Below are 23,732 nucleotides of genomic sequence, written 5' to 3'. Positions count from 1 at the left end.
CCGATTATATTTGTCTTAGGGGATACCATAACTAATGTTGCAACTCCACTGCAGAGACTGGCAAATTCTATTCTGTCAGCGGCTAGGTGCTGCATAGCCAGTAAATGGAAGGGGTCATCCCCACCTTCTGAACAAGAGTTGTTAAATCGGATTCGATATGTCAGACGGATGGACTTTTTAACAGCTTTACGTAAAGACACAATTGACCGCTTTAATAACATTTGGGGCAATTGGGATGTAGCCCAGGAGGTACTTTCTAGTTGACATATTTCGCCACTCATGCTACCTTCCTTATTTACCTAGCCATATTGTTCTAGGATGTTCTACATTCCACTTTGTTATGTCTGCTCAGGGTGTCCTGTATTTGAGATGTTGATACTGATGTGCTGAAACTCATTTGTGTGTATAGCTGTATTGAGTTTTATGTTTCTTATTTTTCATCACTTCCAGATTATTGTGTACAATATGCCATTTGATTTCCTGGTGCGGGATAACACTTTCTGAGTGATTGTTAACTGGAGATGACTTTCACATGTGTCCTATACAATACTGTCCTCTTCTGTATATTGCGATCTATTATGCCAAATGTGAAAATACTGTACACTTCTATGAAGATGTTTTCCTTTTTGTTTAATAAAAATATTTTGAAAAAAAAAAAAAAGATAAGACAGTGTTAATATTCTGTTAAACATTATTATTATTTAATGGTACTTTTGAAGGAAAATGTATAAATGATTTTAGCAAAACAAACAAATATGAAATCTGAAACTTTTAAATATTAAACAATGTCAGAACAGCACTGAGGCTTAAAAAGCACTTTTCTGTTTTCCTTTATTTAAAAAAGCAGAATGTGTACATAAATTATATTTATTTTTCCCCCACATGAGTCAGAATTTTTTATTCAGCATTCAAAATAAATAAATACTTTTGTATTTAATGAATAGAACTTTCAGATGTAATGTTTATGTATGAGTGTTCCAAAATGCAGAGAATGGCAAAATTGTATACTCCTCCAAATGATGTTATACACAAATGTAGAAACCATTTTTCATCACTATGTTGTGTGTCTGTGTGGTTCTCACTGTCCATGTGGGTAAATTACAACATTATCATAGGCGATACAATGGTATTTGTTCTATTTGAAGGCATGTTGAGGCCAGTAAAGGTACTGTTCTCACATCTGTAAAACACATTAATTGCTTGGAATTCATCATAGAGCTTTTCTGTAAACATCAAATATCTTAACACAGTGGTCAGCCCCACAGCTTGCCAACTGTAGCCAGTCTCCATTATCAATATCATTGTATCCTGCACGTCCCAAACAACTTCTCCAACAAAGCTGCTTCACAGTCAGGGTGTGACTAAGGCTGAATGAAAAACAAACAAATAAAACATTATATACATATATGTGTGTGTTTACCTATGCCAAAACAGGTGAGGTTTACATTCCTGGGACCACAAAAGAATGGGATTTTTTAGTGTGGCTTCTGTACTCAATACTCTTTTTCTACAGGATTAGCGTCATTGCTACATGGGACAATTACTCTTGCAATACCGACTATGCCTATGTTCTTCGCTGTCTTTGTGGTCCCCTCTATAATGGGGAGATCACACAAAAGACATGTAGTAGCTCAGTATATGTATTTAATCAAGTGAAAACAGGTATTACTTCCTGTTCATAGACACTAAATGGATTGTGCACACAATGACCGATATGTTTTTCTGTACTTTCAGTATTTGGGAATTTGTTGTTTAATCATTTCTTTTAACATTGTTGTTTATGTCCTACATTTATTGTAAGCTATTTTACTACAGTGATGGGGACAATATATGTGGATTACTCCATAGGATATAATGGATTTCAATTTAACCACTGTTTGTAATAAAGTAGCAATATCATGTGATTAAGTTAAGTGATGGGTTAAGTGCTTAAATAGCTGCTATGCTTGTTATTCAGTCAAGGCTTGGATACCTCTAAAACATTAATGTTGCCTGTTTTTTAAAGCAATCAAAATTAGTGCTGTGCATTGAATAAACTTTACATATATAGAAGATTGCACTCAACCATTTTTTAAGGCAATTCTTAAATCTTCATCTTTTATACACACATACACACCCCATATTTATTATGAATACTTGGGACTTGTTTTCCCGAAAAAGGGATTTTCCCGTAATGTGGACACCATACCTGGTCTGGTATATTGCATCATTTAACCACTAAATAAATCCCAATAGTACTATTTTGATACCAATATGGATACATGCAGCGTAGTTCAATTCAAGGTACTGGTTATTACAAAGAAAAGGAAAATATCTTAAAAAAAAAAAAGATAAAATGTACAGTATTTGCTTAAAATCGACTCTATTGGAAATAGCTATTCTGTAATTCAAAGCTTACAGCATAATGGGTTTCTGGATAAGAGATACCATACCTCTATATATCTATAGTATCTGCAGTGTATGATATATATCTGTTTATCTATGTAGAAATAGATTGGTTGCATGGAATCAGCATGACAACTGCAAAATGTCAGACTCAGCTGGGCTGCAAATTCAAATGCTGTCATTCACCTAATTAGTGTACTTTATCTCACTACTGCCAACTGAGAGGAATTGACTTGTCATAACCTGAAGGTATTAAATATAGCGGAATTGGCAAGGTTATTATCAACATTAATGGCATTCTTTCCCCCGTCTAGTCAATAATTTAAACTGCAAACTCTTCATCTATTTCAACCACAATACTATCGGGCCCCACATCTCTTTTTCTTTCAATAATACACTGCCTTCTCATTTGCTTTTTAGCTCTTCTCCCCACCTTCAAAAAACTGTCAAAATGTACTGTAAATATGATTATGTCAGACATGGATATCACTAACCTCTGGTCCATCTCCAAACATTTTGACCAATCATTCACTTTTCCACTGTGTTTCCATTTGTACAGTTGAATCTTTCCACAATCCAGACCAACAGCTATAATATAGCTACGGAACATGAAATTATAAGATGGCTATCAAACACGTTATTATGTTTTATAGGTAGTGCAATCAGATTTCCATACATAAAAAATCCTTATAACAGAAATGCTAAAACCTTTTAGTAATGTCCAGCATGGTATAACACAGTTTCCCCAGCAGTATATAACATAGTGCATCCAGTATTTAAAGGGATCCTGTCATCGGAAAACATGTTTTTTCCAAAACGCATCAGTTAATAGTGCTACTCCAGTAGAATTCTGCACTAAAAATCCATTTCTCAAAAGAGCAAACAGATTTTTTTATATTCAATTTTGAAATCTGACATGGGGCTAGACATTTTGTCAATTTCCCAGCTGCCCCTGGTCATGTGACTTGTGCCTGCACTTTAGGAGAGAAATGCTTTCTGGCAGGCTGCTGTTTTTCCTTCTCAATGTAACTGAATGTGTCTCAGTGAGACATGGGTTTTTACTATTGAGTGTTGTTCTTAGATCTACCAGGCAGCTGTTATCTTGTGTTAGGGAGCTGTTTTCTGGTTACCTTCCCATTGTTCTTTTCTTTGGCTGCGGGGGGGGGGAGGAAAGGGAGGGGGTGATATCACTCCAACTTGCAGTACAGCAGTGAAGAGTGATTGAAGTTTATCAGAGCACAAGTCACATGACTTGGGGCAGCTGGGAAATTGACAATATGTCTAGCCCCATGTCAGATTTCAAAATTGAAAAAATAAAAAAATCTGTTTGCTCTTTTGAGAAATGGATTTCATTGCAGAAATCTGCTGGAGCAGCACTATTAACAGATTCATTTTGAAAAAATTTTTCCCATGACAGTATCCCTTTAATGATGCACATTTTAAACTATGGCAGTTCACAATAGTATATTTTTGGCTGGCAGGCGCAAAAGGAAATGCCTGACCGATTGTGCACTGGGGCATTAGAGGGATTCTGTGATGTGATTTTTATGGTTTAATTTTCATTTCTAAATAACATTGTTTATATTGAAAATAATTCACTCTACCATTTAAAATGCTATTTATTAGCTGTAATATTGGTGTGGATCTCAGTGGATTGTGCCCGATTCTGTGTTTTGAGGAGAAATGAGTGATTGTTATCCCATTGACTGGAAACACCAGACTCTGTTTTCACTTTCAAATTATATGATAATCCTAAAGATTCATTTACTTTTGACATACACAGGTATGTTATTGGATAATTTCTTTCAATGAATACATGAACATATATAAACTTTTATATTTGTTTAATTAGATTGTCTTCATCTACTTTTAGGACTTATTTGAAAATCAGAATATTTTTAAGGTCACATTCTTTTAAAAATATAGAATATTTTAAAGGGTTCACAAACTTTCACGCACCACTTTATACCTGTGTGCAGGGAGGACACATGTGACGCATGTCCTTGTGCCACTGCATTATTAATTTGGCTCTCTGTTTCAGATAATTGTCCCATCTTAAATAATATTTGTTCTAAAGTGATAGCCTTACAATGGCCCAGTCACAGTCCTGGAAAACTGTGTAACTACCCAAAAACCCAGTTATGTGAGTGTCATCCAACTAACCTGAACCACAAGAACTTCTGTCTAAAAATGAGCCCCAATCACTTTCCATCTGGCATATACTATAAAAGTGTCTGCATTTAATATTTATGCAAAAAAAAAATATAAATTATTTTTTTTAATTTACATTTTACATATCTTTTCGAAAATAATGTTGAAAAATTATGTTTCAGTGCTTTTACATAAATATATCACTGAGAACAATGTTTCATTGTAGGATATGCAGGAAAGTCTTGCAATTTTGTGAAAGTTCTGAATATTTTTTGCAAAGCATTGTGGACTGATGATGCAAATACATACCTTCCATCCAGTGCAAGTACCTGACTGACACTAACAGCTGTGACAGAGTCTCCTGTATCTAGAAGGCTAGAACAAGGCCTAATAAGTGCAGAATCTTTTTCTTCCTTTACAGAAGGAAGGCTGCAGTCACCCCAAACAATAACCTAGAAGATATTAGATGAAAAGGTTTAGCCTTTAAAAATCTTTTACTACAATGAATGTAAATAATGATCACGTACACCGTTCTTTTGACATACATGAAAGGTTCTACATATGGTCTTGCCCAATATATGGTCTTCTCCTTACACATTATAATAATTTTAATGAATATTTGTGATTTATTTTAAAAAACAACAGCATCGACTTTTACTAGAGAAATTAGGATATGAAGTTCAACAGCTGTATGACCATTGATATGAATTCGAACTCTACTTTGTAACTAACCAAGCCGATTTTCACAAAGGGTTCTTTGGCACTCATCTTAAAACATTTGAAGCAGCACTAATGGAAGCAGTGGGCACAATGACCATGTTCATATCAATGGCTGGTTGGAAGGCTGGAGATGCACATATTGTACTCCAATAAAATGTTTGAGTGCTGGATACAAAGTGGACACTGCATTCTTCTAAGTTACAGTATAGGGATATTTTAAGTTACTGGTGAGTTGTGTGTTCATAAAATCATATAGCACGATGGACCTTTTGCTATCATGCAAGTTACCTAAATATAACAAGTTTTAAGAATCTACTTTTAAGGCAACAGTAAGTATATATTCACAATATAATGTGATTCTCAATCGTTGTTATATTTGAAGCACTTGATCTAACTATATTTCTGCTATAAAAGTAATGCCCTACTGATGGGACTGTTGTACTACTATTTATTTTAACTTCATAAACAAATTAAAATTCTTATATATAAAGGATAATGGCAGCTCAAAATACACTAAAATCAATAAATGCATTAATGAAGTAAAATACTTCCTTTTACTAAGTGCTTAGATTGTAGTAGAAGTCTTATTGATTGATATATTATACATGTTTAGAAGAACTGGAAATTTCCATTAGTAGTCAGACCCCAGTTTTTATAACTATCACTAAACAGTTTTATCTCTGCTAGGTTGCCTGCAAATCTTACCAAAACAGAAACAGACCTAAATATCAAACTTCAATATGCAAAAATACTACCCTTTAATATAAAGTAATTCTTCTTCTAGAACTGATTATTAGCATGTTAAAGAAAAACAAAAATAAGAGGCATCATATGATTACTGCAAGTTCGTCAGCCAAAGAGAAATTAAGATAAAAACAGACTTGCTGGATGGCTGTGTTTTTTGGATTGTAAGCTGATCCCCATGAGTCACTTTGACAAGTAAAGCAGTACTGCACAAGAAAGGTTTTTCCTAAGTCTTTAAAGGGGAAGGAAACCTAGTTGGCGCAAAAACCCTCCCCCCTCCCGTGTGTTGCCCACCCTCCCTCCTCCCCCCTGGCCTACCCGTCCCGCTGGGCAAATGCCCCAAACTTGTTACTTACCCTTCTGCGCAGGTCCAGTCCAGGGAGTTCACAGACGACTTCTTCTTCCACGCGATCTTCTTCCTGCTTTGACCGGCGCATGCGCAGTAGGAGCATTTCGCCGGTACGATCTACTGCGCATGCGCAGAAGATCCGTACCGGCGAAATGCTCCTACTGTGCATGCGCCAAAACGCCGTTCAAAGCAGGAACAAGATTGCGTGGAAGAAGATGTCGTCTGTGAACTCCGGGACAGGACCTGCGCAGAAGGGTAAGTAACAAGTTAGGGGCATTTGCCCAGCGGGACGGGTAGGCCAGGGGGGGAGGAGGGAGGGTGGGCAACACACGGGAGGGGGGAGGGTTTTTGCGCCAACTAGGTTTCCTTCCCCTTTAAGGGATTGAGGCCGAACTGATTAAACAGGATCCCAGAATAATAGGATCCTATACGCTTGGTTTACAATATCTAGTGGAAATAGAGATGGAAGTCTGAGCCAAGTGGAGTTTTTGAGTATTCGTAAAACTTTTTGCCACTCATCCAAGGCTTCTACAGTGGTAGGGAATTACCGGGTATTTTAAACCATGTAGGGTAATACAGTGACATCCAATAGCAATATTTATATTGAACGGTTTGCTGAGACAGAAGCTGGTACACCCAAAATAAACAACACCAAAAAAAAAAAAAAAAAAAAATAAGAAAACTGATCAATGCTGTTTAGTGTAGTGAAGAGTATATGGATCCATACAACGTGGAGACTAAAATATGGCTCAGTTAGATCCACCTTCAGCACAGCACGACTGACACTAGAATACCAGAAAAATTCCCATTGCTTTAGACTTATCTCCACTAGACCCTGTATATCATGACCTGGATGAATGTAGTTTTTTTTTTAAACACAGTATGCATACAAATAAGGACATAGCATATCTGGACACATTTTGGATATTATAGTTGATTAAGGGGATATTCACCTTCCACACACTTCTTTCAGTTGAGTTGTTTTCAGATTGTTCACCATCAAGAACAACTTTTTTCAGTTGCTTTCCATCTTTAACTTTTTAAAGTTTTCCCAAAAAGTTTCATGTTGCTGTCTCTGGTGTTTTAGTTTGGCAGCTCAGTGATCCAGAAGCATTCTGAACTGTTACAATTTGCTGCATTTAGTTACAATTAGTTATACATTTCTCAGCAGAATCTTTGGAATATTAGCAACTATTGTATCAATTCTAACTGCTGCCTTTGATGGATAACAAATGTATCAATTAAATGTATTCCTTTAGAAGGTGAAAAATGAAATTTTTTCAATATTAGTAAAACGGTCACAAATAGAAAGTGACTGGAAAAACTATTTATTTTGAACTGTCTGAAACCAACTGATAAAAGTGTTTGAAGGTGAACAGCCCCTTTAAGTAAAGTAAGTTAGAAAACTAGAAAAAATAAACAAAGCCAAACTGGTTCAATTACCTTTTTATCTCTGCTTCCTGTGACAAAATACTTGCTATCTGGAGTCCAGTCACATGCCCAAATAATCCTACTATGTACACTTGAATTCTTGTCAGTATAAGTATGTAAACTAAAGGCTGGTTCCGCTTAGAGAAAGAAAAAATAAAATTAGATATAAAGCCATGACAAATATGTACAACAAAAACAGTATCACTAAACAGATATGTGGAGACTAATATGGGGGAACAAAGCAGGACTGTTAAGATGTAAAGGCCAATGTGGAGAGAATTTGGTTAAAATTATGTGGCGTTTGAGTAGTTTTAGGAGGAATTTAATAAAGGTGTGATGTGAAATTTTATTATAATGTGATTCAAAAAAAAAAAAAAAGACACCAATTGTATAGTTTTGACATAAAGCACCTGTATTAAACCAGATAATTATAACTGTTGTAAACTTACAGTATAATGATGTATGTTTAAACAGTAACTTTATCTGTACTCATTTTTCGTTTAAAGGAGAACTAAACCCTAAAAATGAATGTCTAAAAATGTCATATTTTATAAACTGAATTTATTACACCAGCCTAAAGTTTCATCTTCTCAATAGCACCAATGATCCAGAACATTATACTTGTCACAGGGGTCACCATCTTGGAAAGTGTCTGCGAAACTCAGATGCTCATTGGAGCAGCTAAGTTTAGGGGTTGTTGCAAATTATCAAGCAGAAAATGAGGTTGGCCTGTAATCTAAACTGATGCTACAAGGCAGATTATTAAATTTTGATGCTAGTTGCACTGGTTTCTGTGCTGCCATGCAGTAATTATCTGTATTAAGTAATTAGCCTTATATTGTGATATTTATATTCTATGTGTACTGTATATTATGATTTGGTTCCTAAACTCAGTAAGAAAGAGCAGCACAGAGCATGTGCAGTGAATCAGCATAACAGAAGATGGAGAGCTACTCGGGCATTTTTGGAGGCACAGATCTTTACTGCTAAAGGGCTGTGGTTGCCTTCGGTTGGTACAAAAGCCCAGAACATAATTTACAACATTTCTAGCCTACTTCTTTAGTTAAGCTTTACTTCTCCTTTAAGCATAATGTATGGTGTTGACTGATATTATTTAAAAGAAACGGACAGTGATACAAATATGCACCAAAGCTGTAGTGGATACGTTAAAATTATACAACTGTTTGAACATGCCAACTGTCATTGCAGTTTGAAAATTGCTGACTGATGCTGGAATAAGTTAGTCAGTTAAAAGAGAATTCAACAGTAAAAAAAAAAAAACCCTACCCCTCAACTTAGACCTCCCCCCCCCAGCCTAGCTGCTACCCCGGGCAAATTCCCCTAACTCTGAGAGTGGCGATTCGGCAATTTCCGTGACTTTCGGCTCATGCGCAGTTGTTGCGGAACAAAATATTGCTCTAACTGCGCATGCACTGATACGCTACTTACTTCCCGAAGAGAAGATGGCTGCTGTGAACTCCGCTGGACAGAATCTGCACAGAGGGGTAAGTAAACGGTTGGGGCATTTACCAGTGGTAGCTGCTAGGGTGGGGGGAGAGGGGTCTATGTAGGGGAGTAGGGTTTTTTTTTTACTTTACGATTTAATTCTCCTTTAAGAGGTGAAATCGGTCAGCGACTTACAGCATAAATGTATTTGTTGCAGCTGGAATAAAGTTGGGTTGGGGAACTCACAAATAGCTTATTAGATTTAAAAACAAATGTAAGTAAAAATGTATGAAAACTGATAAGAGAAATTTTTATTAAAAACCTACTGCAGTTTAGGGGATTTTTTATTGTAAAAGTAACAGACCCCTTTTAATTTGTATGGCTTAATTATTCACTTACAAACATTCATCATTTCGAGTCATGGGTGCAGTGATTTGGTGCTTATCGCCTTTTCAGTTTTGAAAAATTTTCCAAACATACCGTTAAGCAATTTTGTCTACTCTTCAGGCTGACAATGATGATATATGAAGGCCATCATGTCTTGTCTCATCTGACAATAAGATACAAATTAACATCTGCAGTGTTCTCAGTAACATAATGTGTGATCTATGCAGGGGGTTCATAGTCTCCTTCACTCTTGCAAAACATAATTTTTCTTTTAATGAAAATAAATGATGCCCTTGTATCAACTTTACCAAACTCTAGGAAAGGAAGGTATCCAATCTGTTTTAGTTGTGAAACGTGAAGGTATATAATATTGGCGGGACATTATTTTCATTAAAACACATTACGGGCCTTTATTATTTTTTATTTAATATTTTAGTTTTAATTAAAAAAGTCAGACCAAAGTAGAATCCACGATTTTATTATTAAAAAAAAATCACAATTTAATCGGATCGGGAACAAACCCGAAATCGAGAGAATTTTTTTTTTCTGGCTTTTTCCTGAAAGACCAATTTTTTTTCAGATTTTTTTCCTGAAAAGCTTTTTCGGGCTAATTCCAGCACAGACCGCAGAAAATTCCAAATAGGATAAAGACCTCTCCCATTGACTAATATACAACCTCGGCAGGTCTGAGATACTGGATTTTCAGATTCAGACTTTTTCCATTATTGGGGTATAATAAATCTTGAAAAATTTGAGTTTTTATTGCACTAAAAATTCAGATTTTATAGTAGAAAAAACGTGAAAATTTTTTTTTACTATAAAATCGTAATTTTTTTTGGAATAAAAACTCGACCCTGCGAACCGAATCCTAATTGGCATATGCTAATTAGGGTCAGGGAGGGAAATAGTGTGACTTTTTGTCACAAAACAAGGAAGTAAAAAATGTTTTCCCCTTCCCACCCTAATTTGCATATGCAGTTCGGTATTTGGCCGAATCCTTTGTGAAGGATTCAGGGGTTCGGCTGAATCCAAAATAGTGGATTCTGTGCATCCCTATAAATAACCCCATACATGTACTGATTGAATACTTCAAATCATAATATTTTTAAATAGCATTGACATGATCACGATTTAATTTTTTAATACAAATATGCACATTTTTAAAAAAGGACACATAAGAGAGGCAGTGGATTTAGATCAAACATATACATATTTCTAATTGTCTTTGTAAATATTTGTTATACATTCTAAGTAGTGTAACTTGTTTTATGTGTATTTCTGTAGATATGTGTTAGTAGGTATGTAAATAAATATATATATTTTGATTGAACTATCTCTTTCGTTAAAGAACCCTTATAACCAGGAATACTTATGTACATGTGTATATGAGAATAAATATACATATTTAAATAAATATATTCTTGGTCAACAAAGATGATCTACTGCAACCAAACTGTCCAATTTACTACTTTTCTGTCCTTCAGAAAACTATGCTGATTCCTTTCTCCAAAAAATAATCTTTCATGTGATCTTTCAATAATTCTTCTGTGACAGAGTGAGAAGCCGCAAACAAACCGACTGGCCTGATTAGCCTAGCTGCAGGTACTTTAGGGTGTATTCCTTCAGGCCCTGGAATGTTGTTCACATTTGCTTTAAGGGGCCCTCCACACATCAACGGAGTTTTCTTATTTTTATTTGCATAATGAATGTAATAATGTAATTCTATAATGTAATTCTATAATGTAATTCTAATAATTTAAACATTTTCAGAGGATTTCAAAGGAGAACTAAACCCTAAAAATAAATATGGCTGAAAATGTCATTTTATATACTGAACTTATTGCAGCAGCCTAAAGTTTCAGCTTCTCAATAGCAGCAATGATCCAGGACTTCAAACTTGTCACAGGGGGTTACCATCTTGGAAAGTGTCTGCGACACTCACATCTGTGGGCTTTGAGCAGCTGTTGAGAAGCTAAGCTTAGGGGTTGTCACAAATTATAAAGCAGAAAATGAGGTTGGCCTGTAATATAAGTTGACCCAGCAGAAAAGATGGGGAGCTATAGAGGCTTCTTTGGAGGCACAAATCTTTAAAGCGAAAGAGCTATGGTAGCTTTGGGGCTGTTACAGAAGCCAAAACCATAATGTTTCTAGCCATTTCTAGCCTACTTCTTTAGTTAAGCTTTAGTTCTCCTTTAAGTGTAAATATAACTGTAGTCAACAGTAGTGTTGTAACAGGAGTTAGTTCTCTTCCAGTTGCTATCCTTACTAAAAACATCCAGAAAAAATAGTTCACGTTGCAAGGACATTTTAGTTATCTTTTTGATTTTGTTGTTTTAAAAAATGCCTCTATGATATATTACACATGGTTGAGATGACATAGCCTAGTTAAGATAGTATTACTCTTATTATTTTTGATCATGTCCCTCTGGTTTCTAGTGATTGAAGGTGTACTCCACTTGTGGACAACAGACTTCTTTCATCTCCAAAAAAGAAAGTTTTGAAAACAAACTTTACAAACCTTGGAAGACTAAAAGGTGGGGAGGGTAAGGTTGAAGAGGCTACTGCTTCAAATGTATCCCAGTAATAATTTGTGCTGTATATATCAAGAGCATGCGGCTCCAAAACAACAGTTTCTCAAATAAATATTTATTTATGATGTGCAAGGCTTTCTTGTATTTGTTTATGCAAGCCATACAATGCTATGCTAGTTCACGGAGTCTGTCTACAGTTGTGTCAGGCTTAATACCTGTGACATTCTGAACACATGTGGCATCAATGAATGTCAGAAATGTTATTATTAAATGATACAGCATTAATCATAGCATTTGGCATGGAAAAGTTTATATATTTTGCAGCAATTCAAATTCAAGGAAAAAGCATATGTTTACAGCCATAAAATAATCTATTCACTGTGTTAACCCTGCACTGTATATAAACACACATTAGTACATCTAGCTTTCTCACAGTCAGATATCTAAATCACAAAAAAAAGACTAACATATTTACTTTTTACCTGTCTGTTCTGGAATGCCCTCGTGCTTCTTCCATAGGGACCAGTTTCTATCTCTGGAAACTGCTAATAAGAATTTGTCATCAGGAGAAAATGCCATCTGAGTAACAGTCAAGTTGTGATAAGACAGACTTTGTAACTGCTTCCAGCTTGTAGTGCTCCACAAAATAATTGCTGCATGTTCTCTTTTGGAAGCCTAAACAAAGAAAAAGTGGTGACAATAGGTCATGCCTGTCAAAGCTTGGTATGATTCTTCCAAATGCTTCTTGCAGTCCTACTTGAAATATTTAGCAATCCAGGGCAAATATCCAAATAATCAGAGGGTTGGGATGATAGTAAAATTATGCTAAATGTCATTTAAGAATGTATAGATTTGTTTATGTTGAAAAGGATTACAAAAAAACATTAAAGGGGAGCTTGTTATTTTAATATTGAAAAATCTACGGTTCTTGATATTTCTTAAGGTAAACAGAGCAATCAGGGTAATTGAAGTTGCTCTATGCTTTGTCCTTGTGAGGTAGATAGATTACCAGTGAACAGTGATAGATTACCAGTGAACAAAAGTGAACAAGACCAGAATACTTTCTATATAACTACCTGTATGTCCATTATTAAAGCAATAGGTAAAAAGTATTTTCAACAAATGTCCTATTCAATAAACTCATGTTAAACAAGGGAGAGGGGGTATACTGATAAAGAAAAAAAATTACAGAGGCCTTTGGCCTCGTGCTTTTATACAGGTCATGGAACTCCGAGGTTACTTCTAATATTCTCATATTTTCCAACAAGGGGTACATTATTTATTTTAATACACAGGTTTTAGTGTGTCATGTGACAAAAATTACATCACTAAGATTCATTTATAACTGATGACATCACTCTGAGCCATTTATAAGGATATCATTTACAGGATATTCATGACTTTTGTGTATTATATTATATATACCTCTATGATTTAATTTTTTTTTTCATTTTGGTGATATGCATAAAAGGTCTGTTGAGCAGACCACTCCCCACATAAATCCAGAGCAAACTCTGTTTGGTAAAAACAAGTACAAAAGGACACCGTTTTATAATTTACTTCTGTGATGTATATTTTACTCAACTCACGACTCGTTACTATGAAATATAGGGAGACAAAATAGTATAAATATGTAAACCCCCCAGTACACATAATGTTAGGAAAATAATTATAATTTTATATATTTTCTGACTTAACTTTATATTTATGAACTAGTTTGTTTCAAATTACCTTACATGCTGACGCAATGACTGTTTTGGCACTGTTACAAGCTACAGCAAATAGTTCATAGCCATGCCCATACCTGAAATAGAGAGAGATTAAATTATTAATTGCAATACCATTACAGAATATCAAGAGGAAACTGTAATTTCAATGTTGCTTTTTAACTTGAACTTGAACCCTCCTTTGCTTAGACTTTAACAATAATACTGATGGTATGAACATGGCCTCAAACAAACCTGAGAATTTATTGATGCTAGTGTTTGAAAACAATGTCTTATAATACCTATGTGCAGGTCACAAACACTTAACCACACCCAACACTTACCCACTCAACTCTTACCCACCCAAACCTGAGGACCCTTAATTTGAACTTGGAGGACTCACCGGAAGGTACCGTGCAGGGGTTTAAGGTGGCAATACCAAAAACTGTACCCATCTGATTCATGGGTATCAGACATAACACAGTATCCTACAATCATATCAATTGCTTTACCTTTTACAAAACAAAACGACAAGCACAGGATCTGTTATCCAGAAATTTTTTTTCTAGAAAGCTCCCAATTACAGGAAGGCCATCTACCATAGACTCCATTTTACCCAAATAATTCTAAATTTTAAAAAATTACTTTTTTCTCTGTGATAATAAACCAATTGCTTGTACAAAACAAAGATAAGTAACTCTGATTGGAAGCAAAACAAGTCTTTTGGGTATATTTAATGTTTACACAATTTTTTAGTAGACATCAGGTATCAAGATCCAAATACGGAAAGATTTATTATCGGGAAAACCCCAGGTTCTGATTAATTGGGATAACAGTTCCCATACTTGTAATAATACGGTCACTGCTTATGGCATAAGTGGGATGCATTATTGATAATATATCAAACAGTGAATTTTACAAAATTGGGATTTGCACATCTAGAGAAGGACCTACAGCTTTTGAACCTCTGGCCAAAGTGTATTCTGTAAAAGATGATTTTCTGGTGGAGGTTCTGCAAAACAAGAACAATTGAAAATAGTTAAAACAAAAAAACATATACACATATATATACATATATATATTTATATATTTCAGGTGTTATAAGCAGTCAGGCAACACAGCCTACTTCCAATTCAGCTTCCCTGTTGTACTTTCTCCCAAAGAGTCACAGTAACAAAACCATTGGTACTTGCTTTCACTCTCAAGCCCAGGCTCCTATGGTTCTCCGTGTCTCAATCTCAGACTCTCTGTTAGGGGTATATTTATCAAAGAGTGAAGTTAATAGTGAAGTTCCGCCACTAGAGTGAAATTTCGCCACTCTCCATTTATTTCTATGGGATTTTAATAGGCGTATTTATCAAAGGGTGAACTTTCACTTTCACCCATTGATAAATACGCCTTTCAAAATCCTATGGAAATGAATTGAGAGCTGCGGAATTTCACTCTAGTGGTGGAACTTCACTCTTTGTTAAATTAACCCCTTTTTCTCATGCTCCATGAACCCCTTTGTCTTTTCTTAGCCTTCCTTGCAGGAAAAGCCAACACCTTCCAGTCTCACACACTGAAACAGCTAGAATGTTGTCTCTCTTTCAGAAACACAGAAGAGACCTGTCTCCTCCAGACATCTAAGGAAGATCCCGTGGGTGTGGAAGCACACTACTTTTAGCGCTACATTCAGATCCACACTTAGCTGCCACCTAATTACTTCCTTGAGAGGGAATATTAACTCTTCTGTCCTAGGCATCCCCCATCAGACCACATCAAACAGCTTAAATTAATGCTTTTCTGTACATTTTGAAGCCAGACAGATATTTCCTAAACACACTGTCACAGTATAGAAATACACTATTGCACAATTCAATTATTTTTTCTTGAATTCCTTTTTTGCCCATAGATATGCAACTTACCATAATATCTATATCTTTCAACTCCTTAAAGCTATTACTAAAGTAGTGATAAGAAGATACTATATATCAACCTAGACTCACAAGAGAGCCTACGGTCTAATTACTACTAAATACCTGAAATTATATCTAACCTGTAAGGTTAAGAGGTTGAAAATATGGCTGGGAGTACTGTTCAGAGACACTGTTATACTTTCCTTCTTCTTGAGTTGATGGGGTAAAAATCTCTCCTAAAGTACAAAAAAAAAAAAAAAAATATAATACATCAAAATGTTTCATAATTAAACTATATAAACAAGTTTCTTTTCTTCAATTCATTTGATTAGTATTGAAGAGAGCCATGGTTCTGAGGCGAACTACATAGCAAATTTCTCATATATTCTTGAACTGTAAGTGTCTGCGTATGTTTCCTATGTGAAAAAATTCTGAGGCAGTCAATGGGGGTCATTTATAAAGTTCGCGGAGCACATAATTATTCGCAAATGGTTGTATTGCCCATGTTTTTTCCGACGCTAAAAATATTGCACTGTTGTGCAGTGCTTGAATTGGGGCGGGATGCAGCGGGATGGAATCACGTTACTTTTTTTATACGGCTAGTTTCCATCCCGGTGGGCGGGATGGTAAGATTAATAATACCGGAACCTTTTTTTTGCGCTCTTTTTAAGGAGTGACACATGCTCTGTCCAATTATTTAGAGTGCCAACTGAAACAACAGCCTTAAATATTAACAAATAGTGCCTCAGGAAGGCAGGCGTAGGAAGGCAGTCGTGTGCAGCAGATGGAGTGTGAGGGCTGGACCTGGGCAGGCCTGGCGTGCCGAAGAAAAGATAACTGTAAGTTATATTTTGCTGCCCTTGCTACTACTTGTTTCATCGCGGAGCAGACACACACCTATTTTCATTTTTACACCTCCCTTTCAGAAAATTGCGCGAAACATTTATTTATTTGCGGAAAGTAATTTACTCACAAGGGAGACAAGTTGTTGTGTGTACTGTGTATAATCAAGGATGGTTCACTGCAGTCTCTTCAACACGATCCCTGTTCCACTTCAACTATCTATAAATAAAACGGAGCCCTGCAATTGTCCCTACTTACAAGACCAAGGATTTGGCGATCTCTTCTATTAGGTAATAGTATTAGCGGTTCTCCGGCTCTTAGTCCTCACTGTGCACATGGCTGATCTCAACAGGGCTTGAGGTGCAGTTGGCGGTCTTCGTGAACCACGCCAATAGTTGTTACAAATTTGTAAGCAAGCTCCACAAAGACCGCCAACTGCACCTCAAGCCCTGTTGAGATCGGCCATGTGCACAGTGAGGACTAAGAGCCGCAGAACCGCTAACACTATTACCTAATAGATGAATCCTTGGTCTTGTAAGTAGGGACAATTGCAGGGCTCCGTTTTATTTATAGATAGTGGAACAGGGATTGTGTTGAAGAGACTGCAGCGAACCATCAATGAATGCAATGCTGCAATGGGGGTCTGGCAGGGAGGGGAATACACTGACAAAGTGATAGCAGTAGAAGCTCTGCGCAATTCACCTGCCTGCGGCATTCCACACAGCCGTAGGGCAGTTGCACGTGTGTTGTGCTGAGCTCAGCTTCCTGCCGATCCGCTCTCCTGCAACGGCCGTCTGTGGGGGCAGTTCCCTTAAATCATTTCTCTCTCTAGTGCAATGGTGCCCCCTCCTTGGTTCTCTCACTGATACAGCTTGTACCGCAGTGCACTGCTACCGGCTGCTATACAAATCCCACCATGCCATTGCTTCCATGAATCTGCTTAGCTGCCTGCAACGGCATAACAATTGCAGGGCTCGGTTTTATTTATAGATAGTAGAACTGCAAGGGATTGTGTTGAAGAGACTGCAGTGAACCATCCATGATTATATAGGCACAATAACTTGTCTCCCTTGTGAGTAAATTAGTTTCCACAAATAACCAATTTCTATTGAAAGTATCACACCATACAGATTTTCTTTTATTTAGGTGTAAAGTGAAAGTCTGCCTCTATAACTAGCACACTGAAACCCTTTCCAAAGGGATCTTCCCTTTTATTTTGCTAATGTGTCATTTATGCACGGGGATACGATTTAGTAGTTGAGGGAGTGGCACTGGGTGAGCCTGGCACTTGCACAGTTGTCAGGTTACAGGGAACTGTGAGTGGGAAAATGAGATTTGGAGGTTGGGGCATCTCGGAGCGGCTTCTCCCAGTGCTACAGCGGGGCCTGGTGCTCTGTCAAACACAACTGGTCCTCTCAGTGTACTTTACTAATACTGTTATAGTGCCAATGCTTATCTGTCTAGTTACAATGATTTTAAACCCTCAAGCCCCTTTATCTATCTATCTATCATCTCTTTCTATCTATTTACCTGTCTATTATCCATCTATCATCTATCTATTTAGCTATCTAGTATCTATCTGTGTATCTATCTAGTATCTCTAGCTATCTATTTATCTATCTATCTAGTATCTTTATCTATCATCTATCTCTTTCTATATATAGATAGATATTTAGTATACTAGATATCTATCTATAGATAGAAAGAGATAGATGATAGATAAAGATACAAGATAGATAAATAGAAAGCTAGAGATACTAGATAGATACACAGATAGATAAATAGATAGATGATAGATGGATAATAGACAGGTAAATAGATAGAAAGAGATGATAGATAGATAATAGACAGATAAATAGATAGAAAGAAAGAGATGATAGATAATAGACAGATAAATAGATAGAAGATAGATTCTATTTGTCTATTATCTATATATCTATCATCTTTCTTTCTATCTAGAGCTGTCTATTATCTATCTATTGTCTATCATCTCTTTCTATCTATATATAGAAATAGCAAAAAACTGTTGGTGGGCGAGGCTTAATAAAAGGGGTGTGGTCACTAATTGTGGGCGTGGCCTTAACAAAAATTTTGCCACGCTGCGCGCAGCACATTCGCCATCCCTCCACTTTTTCAAACCCAATTCAAGCACTGCTGTTGTGCCCATCTTTCTATTTGTATATTTGCATTGTGTACAAATTTTTGCACATGGCTTGCAAATTAGATGGGTGTTTGTGTGAGGCTGTTGTGCACGAAAATAACGTTGACAGAATAAGTGTGTGCATAAATATTTGCAATTTTGCCATATTAAAAAAGCTCTTATGGACATTCACAGTGTGAAAAGAAATTCACAAGTTTATTTGCACATTAAATACACCACTCTTATTCAGCATTTAAATATATCCATGACCAGAGCAAATATATTCTGTGCAAATCATTCTGAGCTGCACAAAGTTTATAAATTAAGCCCCCTATGATGTGCTTAATTCAATTTGAGCTGCAATCTTCACAATCTGTGTCCGAGCGAGCCAAGTTGGGTTTCATTATCACCCGTCTGGAAGGGAAAGCACTTGAATGGGCATCTCCTCTGTGGGAAAAAGAGTCTCCCTTAATTCTGGATGCCAAGGCCTTCCTCCAGGCTTTTCGGACCGTTTTTGACGCTCCTGGCGGGGTTGCTTCTGCTTCTTCGCGGCTGTTGCAGATTCATCAGGGGAGTCGTAGTGCAAGTGAACACGCCATCAAGTTTTGCACGCTAGCCACTGAGACAGGCTGGAACAACAAAGTCTATCATGCCTTTTTCTACAATGGGCTCTCTACTCGCCTTAAGGATGATCTGGTCTCCTGTGATCTGCCCACTTAGTTGGAAGACCTAATCGCTCTAGCCATTTAGGTAGACACTCAGCTGAGAAAGCATCAGGCTGATAAAAATAGAAGTGCGAGGTTTCAACCTATGTTGGCCCCTTGTTTCCAGAAACCCTTACTACCCAGCAGGTCTTCTTTTCTCCAACTTCTACAGCAGAACCTATGCAGATAGGGGGAGCTCGGCTCTCCTAACAGGAGAAACTGCAGAGACATGCAGCTGGACTTTGCCTATATTGCCTTGTGAAATTCCAACACCTAGGTAGGTTTGGGGAAAGTTAGCAGGACAGGATTGATTCTCTTATTCATAACACTGCTCACAGATTCCTTATTCCTGTACAGATCGAATTTTCTTCAAAAACCATCCACGCTCAAGCCTTCCATGATTTTGGTGCAGCCAGGGAACTTGGATCAAACATTCGCTAAACATCATACCATACCTCTGCAATCCTTGGCTGAACCACTTAGACTCCTGGCAATTGATGACAGACCACTATCTTCTGCCCTCATTTCCAAGTCTTCTCAGGAATTACTTTTCAAATTGGACATCACACACACACACACACACACACACACACACACACACACACTTTCTTTTCTTCTCATTGACTGCCCTTCCACACCAGTGGTTCTAGGACTGCCATGGCTGCGTCTTCACAATCCAATCGATTGGTCTGCAGCTCATATCACATTGGAGTTCTTTTTGCCAACAGAACTGTCTTCCCGCTATTTCTATCCTGAATTTGTCTTCCGTTGCTGTGGTTCTTTCCTCTCTTCCCCCCGCTTATCAAGACTTCTCGGACGTCTTCAGCAAAATATCTGCAGAGACTCTTCCTCCTCACCAGTCGTATGACTGCCCCCTTGAACTCCTTCCTGGCACAATGCCCCCTCTGGGACGTACTTATCCACTCTCTCCTTCTGAATCCAGGAAAATCTCCTGAGAAGGTTCATCCGCCCCTCTTCATCGCCTGCTTTTTCTTTTTTTCTTCGTTGAGAAAACAGATGGCAGTCTACGCCCCTGCATTGACTATTGGGGCTTAAATAAAATTACTGTAACAAATCTATACCCTCTTCCTCTCATTGCAGAACTGTTTGACCAACTTAAAGGAGCCCGCCTCTTCACAAAGTTGAAGCTCCGGGGGGGCATATAACCTGATTCCGGGAAGGCAACAAGTGGAGGAGCGCTTTCAACACTCGTGACGGGCACTACGAGTACCTCGTAATGCCTTCCAGGCTCTGCGACGCGCCTGCGGTCTTCCAGGAGTTCGTCAATGAAATCTTTCGAGATCTGTTAGGCCAAAGTTTTGTGGTTTACTTGAGGACATTCTAATCTTTTCAAAGACCTTAGAAGAACACCAGCTCCAAGTGCGTGAAGTCCTCTCCCGGTTAAGAAGAAATGCCCTTTTTGCCAAGTTAGAAAAGTGCACCTTCGAGGCCCCCCAAGATATCCTTTTTGGGGTACATCATCTCCCAAAAAGGCTTTGAGATGGATCCAGCAAAAATCTCTGCAATACAAGATTGACCTCTTCCTACCAGCACAAGATCCATACAGATATTTATTGGCTTCACCAACTACTACAGACAATTTATCAAAGGTTTCTCGTCTAAAATTGCCCCGATTATGTCTCTCACCCGTAAAGGGGTAAAACCTAACTGTTGTTTTCCACAAGCCTTGGAAGCCTTTAAGACCCTGAAAGAATCATTCTCCTCTTCTTCTGTTCTTCATTGAAGTAGATGTTTCGAATGTTGAGGCAGGAGCAGTTCGATCTCAGAGGCTATACCATTTGATGGAAAGTTACATCCCTGTGCCTTCTTTTCCAAAAACTCCTCCAGAACTGAATTAGGATGTGGGAAATCGTGAACTTCTGGCAATTAAACTGGAGGAACGGAGACATTTATTAGAAGGCTCTACTGTTCCGGTGTCAATTTTCACAGGTCACAAGAATCTGGAATACATTCAAACACTCAACAACTTGAATCCCAGACAGGCTCGGTGGGCACTCTTCTTTTCTCATTTCAACTTTACCATAACTCTCCGTCCAAGCTCGAGAAATAAAAAGGCGGATGCACTTTCCAGAAGCTTTCTTCCTGAAGATCCCTGCATTGAAGATCCTGAACTCATTGTACCCCCCAGATAAAATTGTGGCTGCCTTATTCCCCTCCATGGCTTCACAGTGGTTGTCAGCACAATCTTCAGCACCTCCTGATACTCCCTTGTGAGTGGCGTATGTTCCTCCAGAACTCCGTCGCACCGTTCTCAGTCAGTCTCATAATTCCAAACAAGCTGGTCATCCTGGAATTAGAAAGACAACGTAAATCCTATCTAGCCTTGTATGGTGGCCTTCCTTTCGGAAGTATGTTAAAGACTTTGCATCATCCTGTGCTGCATGTGCTAAATCTAAGTCTGGACACTCTCCTCCCAAAGGATTACTCATGCCTTTACCCATACCCTCTCAACCCTGGACCCATTTAGCTATATCGTGGATCTTCCTGTTTCCCTGAGGCACATGGTTATCTGGGTGGTGCTCAACAGATTCAGTATTTCATCTTCATGGATTTCCAGCTGAAATTGTATCCGACAGGGGTTCCCAGTTAGTTTCTAAGTTTTGCAGATCTTTGTGCAAAGCTCGCAATACTTCTCCGTTTTCTTCTGCCTACCATCCTCAGTCTAACGGTGCAGCTGAGCGAGTTAATCAAGCACTGGAACAGTTTCTGAGGTGTCATGTTTCTTTGTGTCAAGATGATTGGTCAGATCTCCTTCCATGGGTCAAATTCACTCACAACGCTTTGCATGCCTCTTCGGAAAGAACCCTTCTTCTGTGTTTATGGTCAACATCCACTGGCTTTTCCTCAAGACCTATTTCTCACTAATGTTCCTGCAACCAATGACCAAGTTGCACACGTCAGCTATCTGGCATGCTAAAAAGGCCAACTTAGTGAAAAGTTCCCTTTCTCAAAAAAATTTTGCAGACAAAAGAAGAGCCCCTACTCTTCAGAGACAGGGTCTGGCTTTCCACCAGGAATATTCACCTCAAAGTTCCTACTCCTAAGCTTAGTCCCAAATTCATCGGGCCTTTTTCAATAGTTGAGATCATCAATCCAGAAGCGGTTCGTCTTCAATTACCTCCTGAGATTCAGATTCCAAAGGTTTTCCATGTATCCCTCCTCAAACCGGCGATGACCTCAGAGTCTTCTTCTCCCGCTCCTATTCTTGTCGATTGCCAGGAGTTCCAAGTAAGAAGGATCTTGAATTCCCCTGTTTCCAGAGGTGCCTTACAGTACTTGGTCGAATGGAAAGGGTTTGGTTCTGAGGAATGTTCCTGGGTTAAAAGATCTGACATCCATGCTCCTTCATTCATCCGGAAGTTCCACAGACAATTCCCTTCAAGACCTAGTCGTGGTGGTCTTGAGGCCCCCCATAAGGAAGGGGGTACAGTAAGAAATACTCACCGCTCTGGTCCTCTTCGGCAAGATGGCGGCGCCCAGGGCTCCACATGTTACGCTCTGACACCAATGCGTCAAACGTGCGCAGCATCTTGACACCAGTGCATCAAAATGAGCAACATCAGCACGCAGCTTCATGACGTCATCAAACTTGTTTTGCCACCAAATTGGCCTATTTAAGATGCCCCAAATTACAGACCTTGCCCAATTATAGGTTCATCTTATTGAGTCCCTGGGTGTGATCTATCGTTATTGACTTTGATTCCTGTTATTGACCTCGGCCTGTTATTTCGACCAAGAACCTTGCTGCCTGGATTGACCCTTTTGCCTGGACTTTGATTACTCTTTTGCTTAACCCTTTGGATACCGTAAACTGTGTTGGACTAGTTGCTTCCTCCTTGGTGCAAAATCCTAGCAGAGCCTCCGGGCCCTTACAGATAGGTCGAGAATTTGTGCTTAACTGATAGGTCCCAAATTTAATGGGATTTTGTCATGCAATTCATATTATATGTCAAGTAGATTCAGAGGAGAATTGTTGCAGTAGTTAAATCCAAAGATGAGTGGTTGAGATTTTGACATCAATAACTGCATGTTTGCAATGCTAAATACACCATTTTAAGGGGGAAGGTGGATCTGAACAGAATTGGATCTCATTTATGGTAAGGCCTAAATGCACTGATTGCTGCGAGAGCCATGATTGGGGAAGAAGAATCCTACCAAAATAGCAAATTATTGTATTTTATGTGCACACATACTATTTAAATAGTTAACAAATATGATATGTGAAGGCTGAGTCTCACTCTCAAAACCAGTAGTTTGATTGCTATGGCAGATAGGG

The 23,732-nt window shown here is 37.9% G+C and overlaps 1 protein-coding gene across 1 annotated transcript in view; it reads right to left on the bottom strand.

Annotated features, from left to right (window-relative positions):
* Positions 1-684: 684 nt before the first annotated feature.
* elp2.S (elongator acetyltransferase complex subunit 2 S homeolog) overlaps positions 685-23,732 on the bottom strand; it is an 82,923-nt gene continuing 59,875 nt past the window's right edge. Inside the window, exons 15-22 of the mRNA XM_018269398.2 lie at positions 15,889-15,984; positions 14,805-14,862; positions 13,876-13,948; positions 12,627-12,819; positions 7,793-7,917; positions 4,846-4,988; positions 2,880-2,984; positions 685-1,367 (exon numbers count right to left, since the gene is read on the bottom strand). Of these exons, the coding sequence (XP_018124887.1) occupies positions 1,211-1,367; positions 2,880-2,984; positions 4,846-4,988; positions 7,793-7,917; positions 12,627-12,819; positions 13,876-13,948; positions 14,805-14,862; positions 15,889-15,984 (950 nt within the window). The 3' untranslated portion in view covers positions 685-1,210. The remainder of the gene's footprint in view (positions 1,368-2,879; positions 2,985-4,845; positions 4,989-7,792; positions 7,918-12,626; positions 12,820-13,875; positions 13,949-14,804; positions 14,863-15,888; positions 15,985-23,732) is intronic.

Source organism: Xenopus laevis, chromosome 6S (assembly GCF_017654675.1).
Source record: "Xenopus laevis strain J_2021 chromosome 6S, Xenopus_laevis_v10.1, whole genome shotgun sequence".
Taxonomy (NCBI): domain Eukaryota; kingdom Metazoa; phylum Chordata; class Amphibia; order Anura; family Pipidae; genus Xenopus; species Xenopus laevis.
This window is presented reverse-complemented; position numbering and strand designations above follow the sequence as displayed.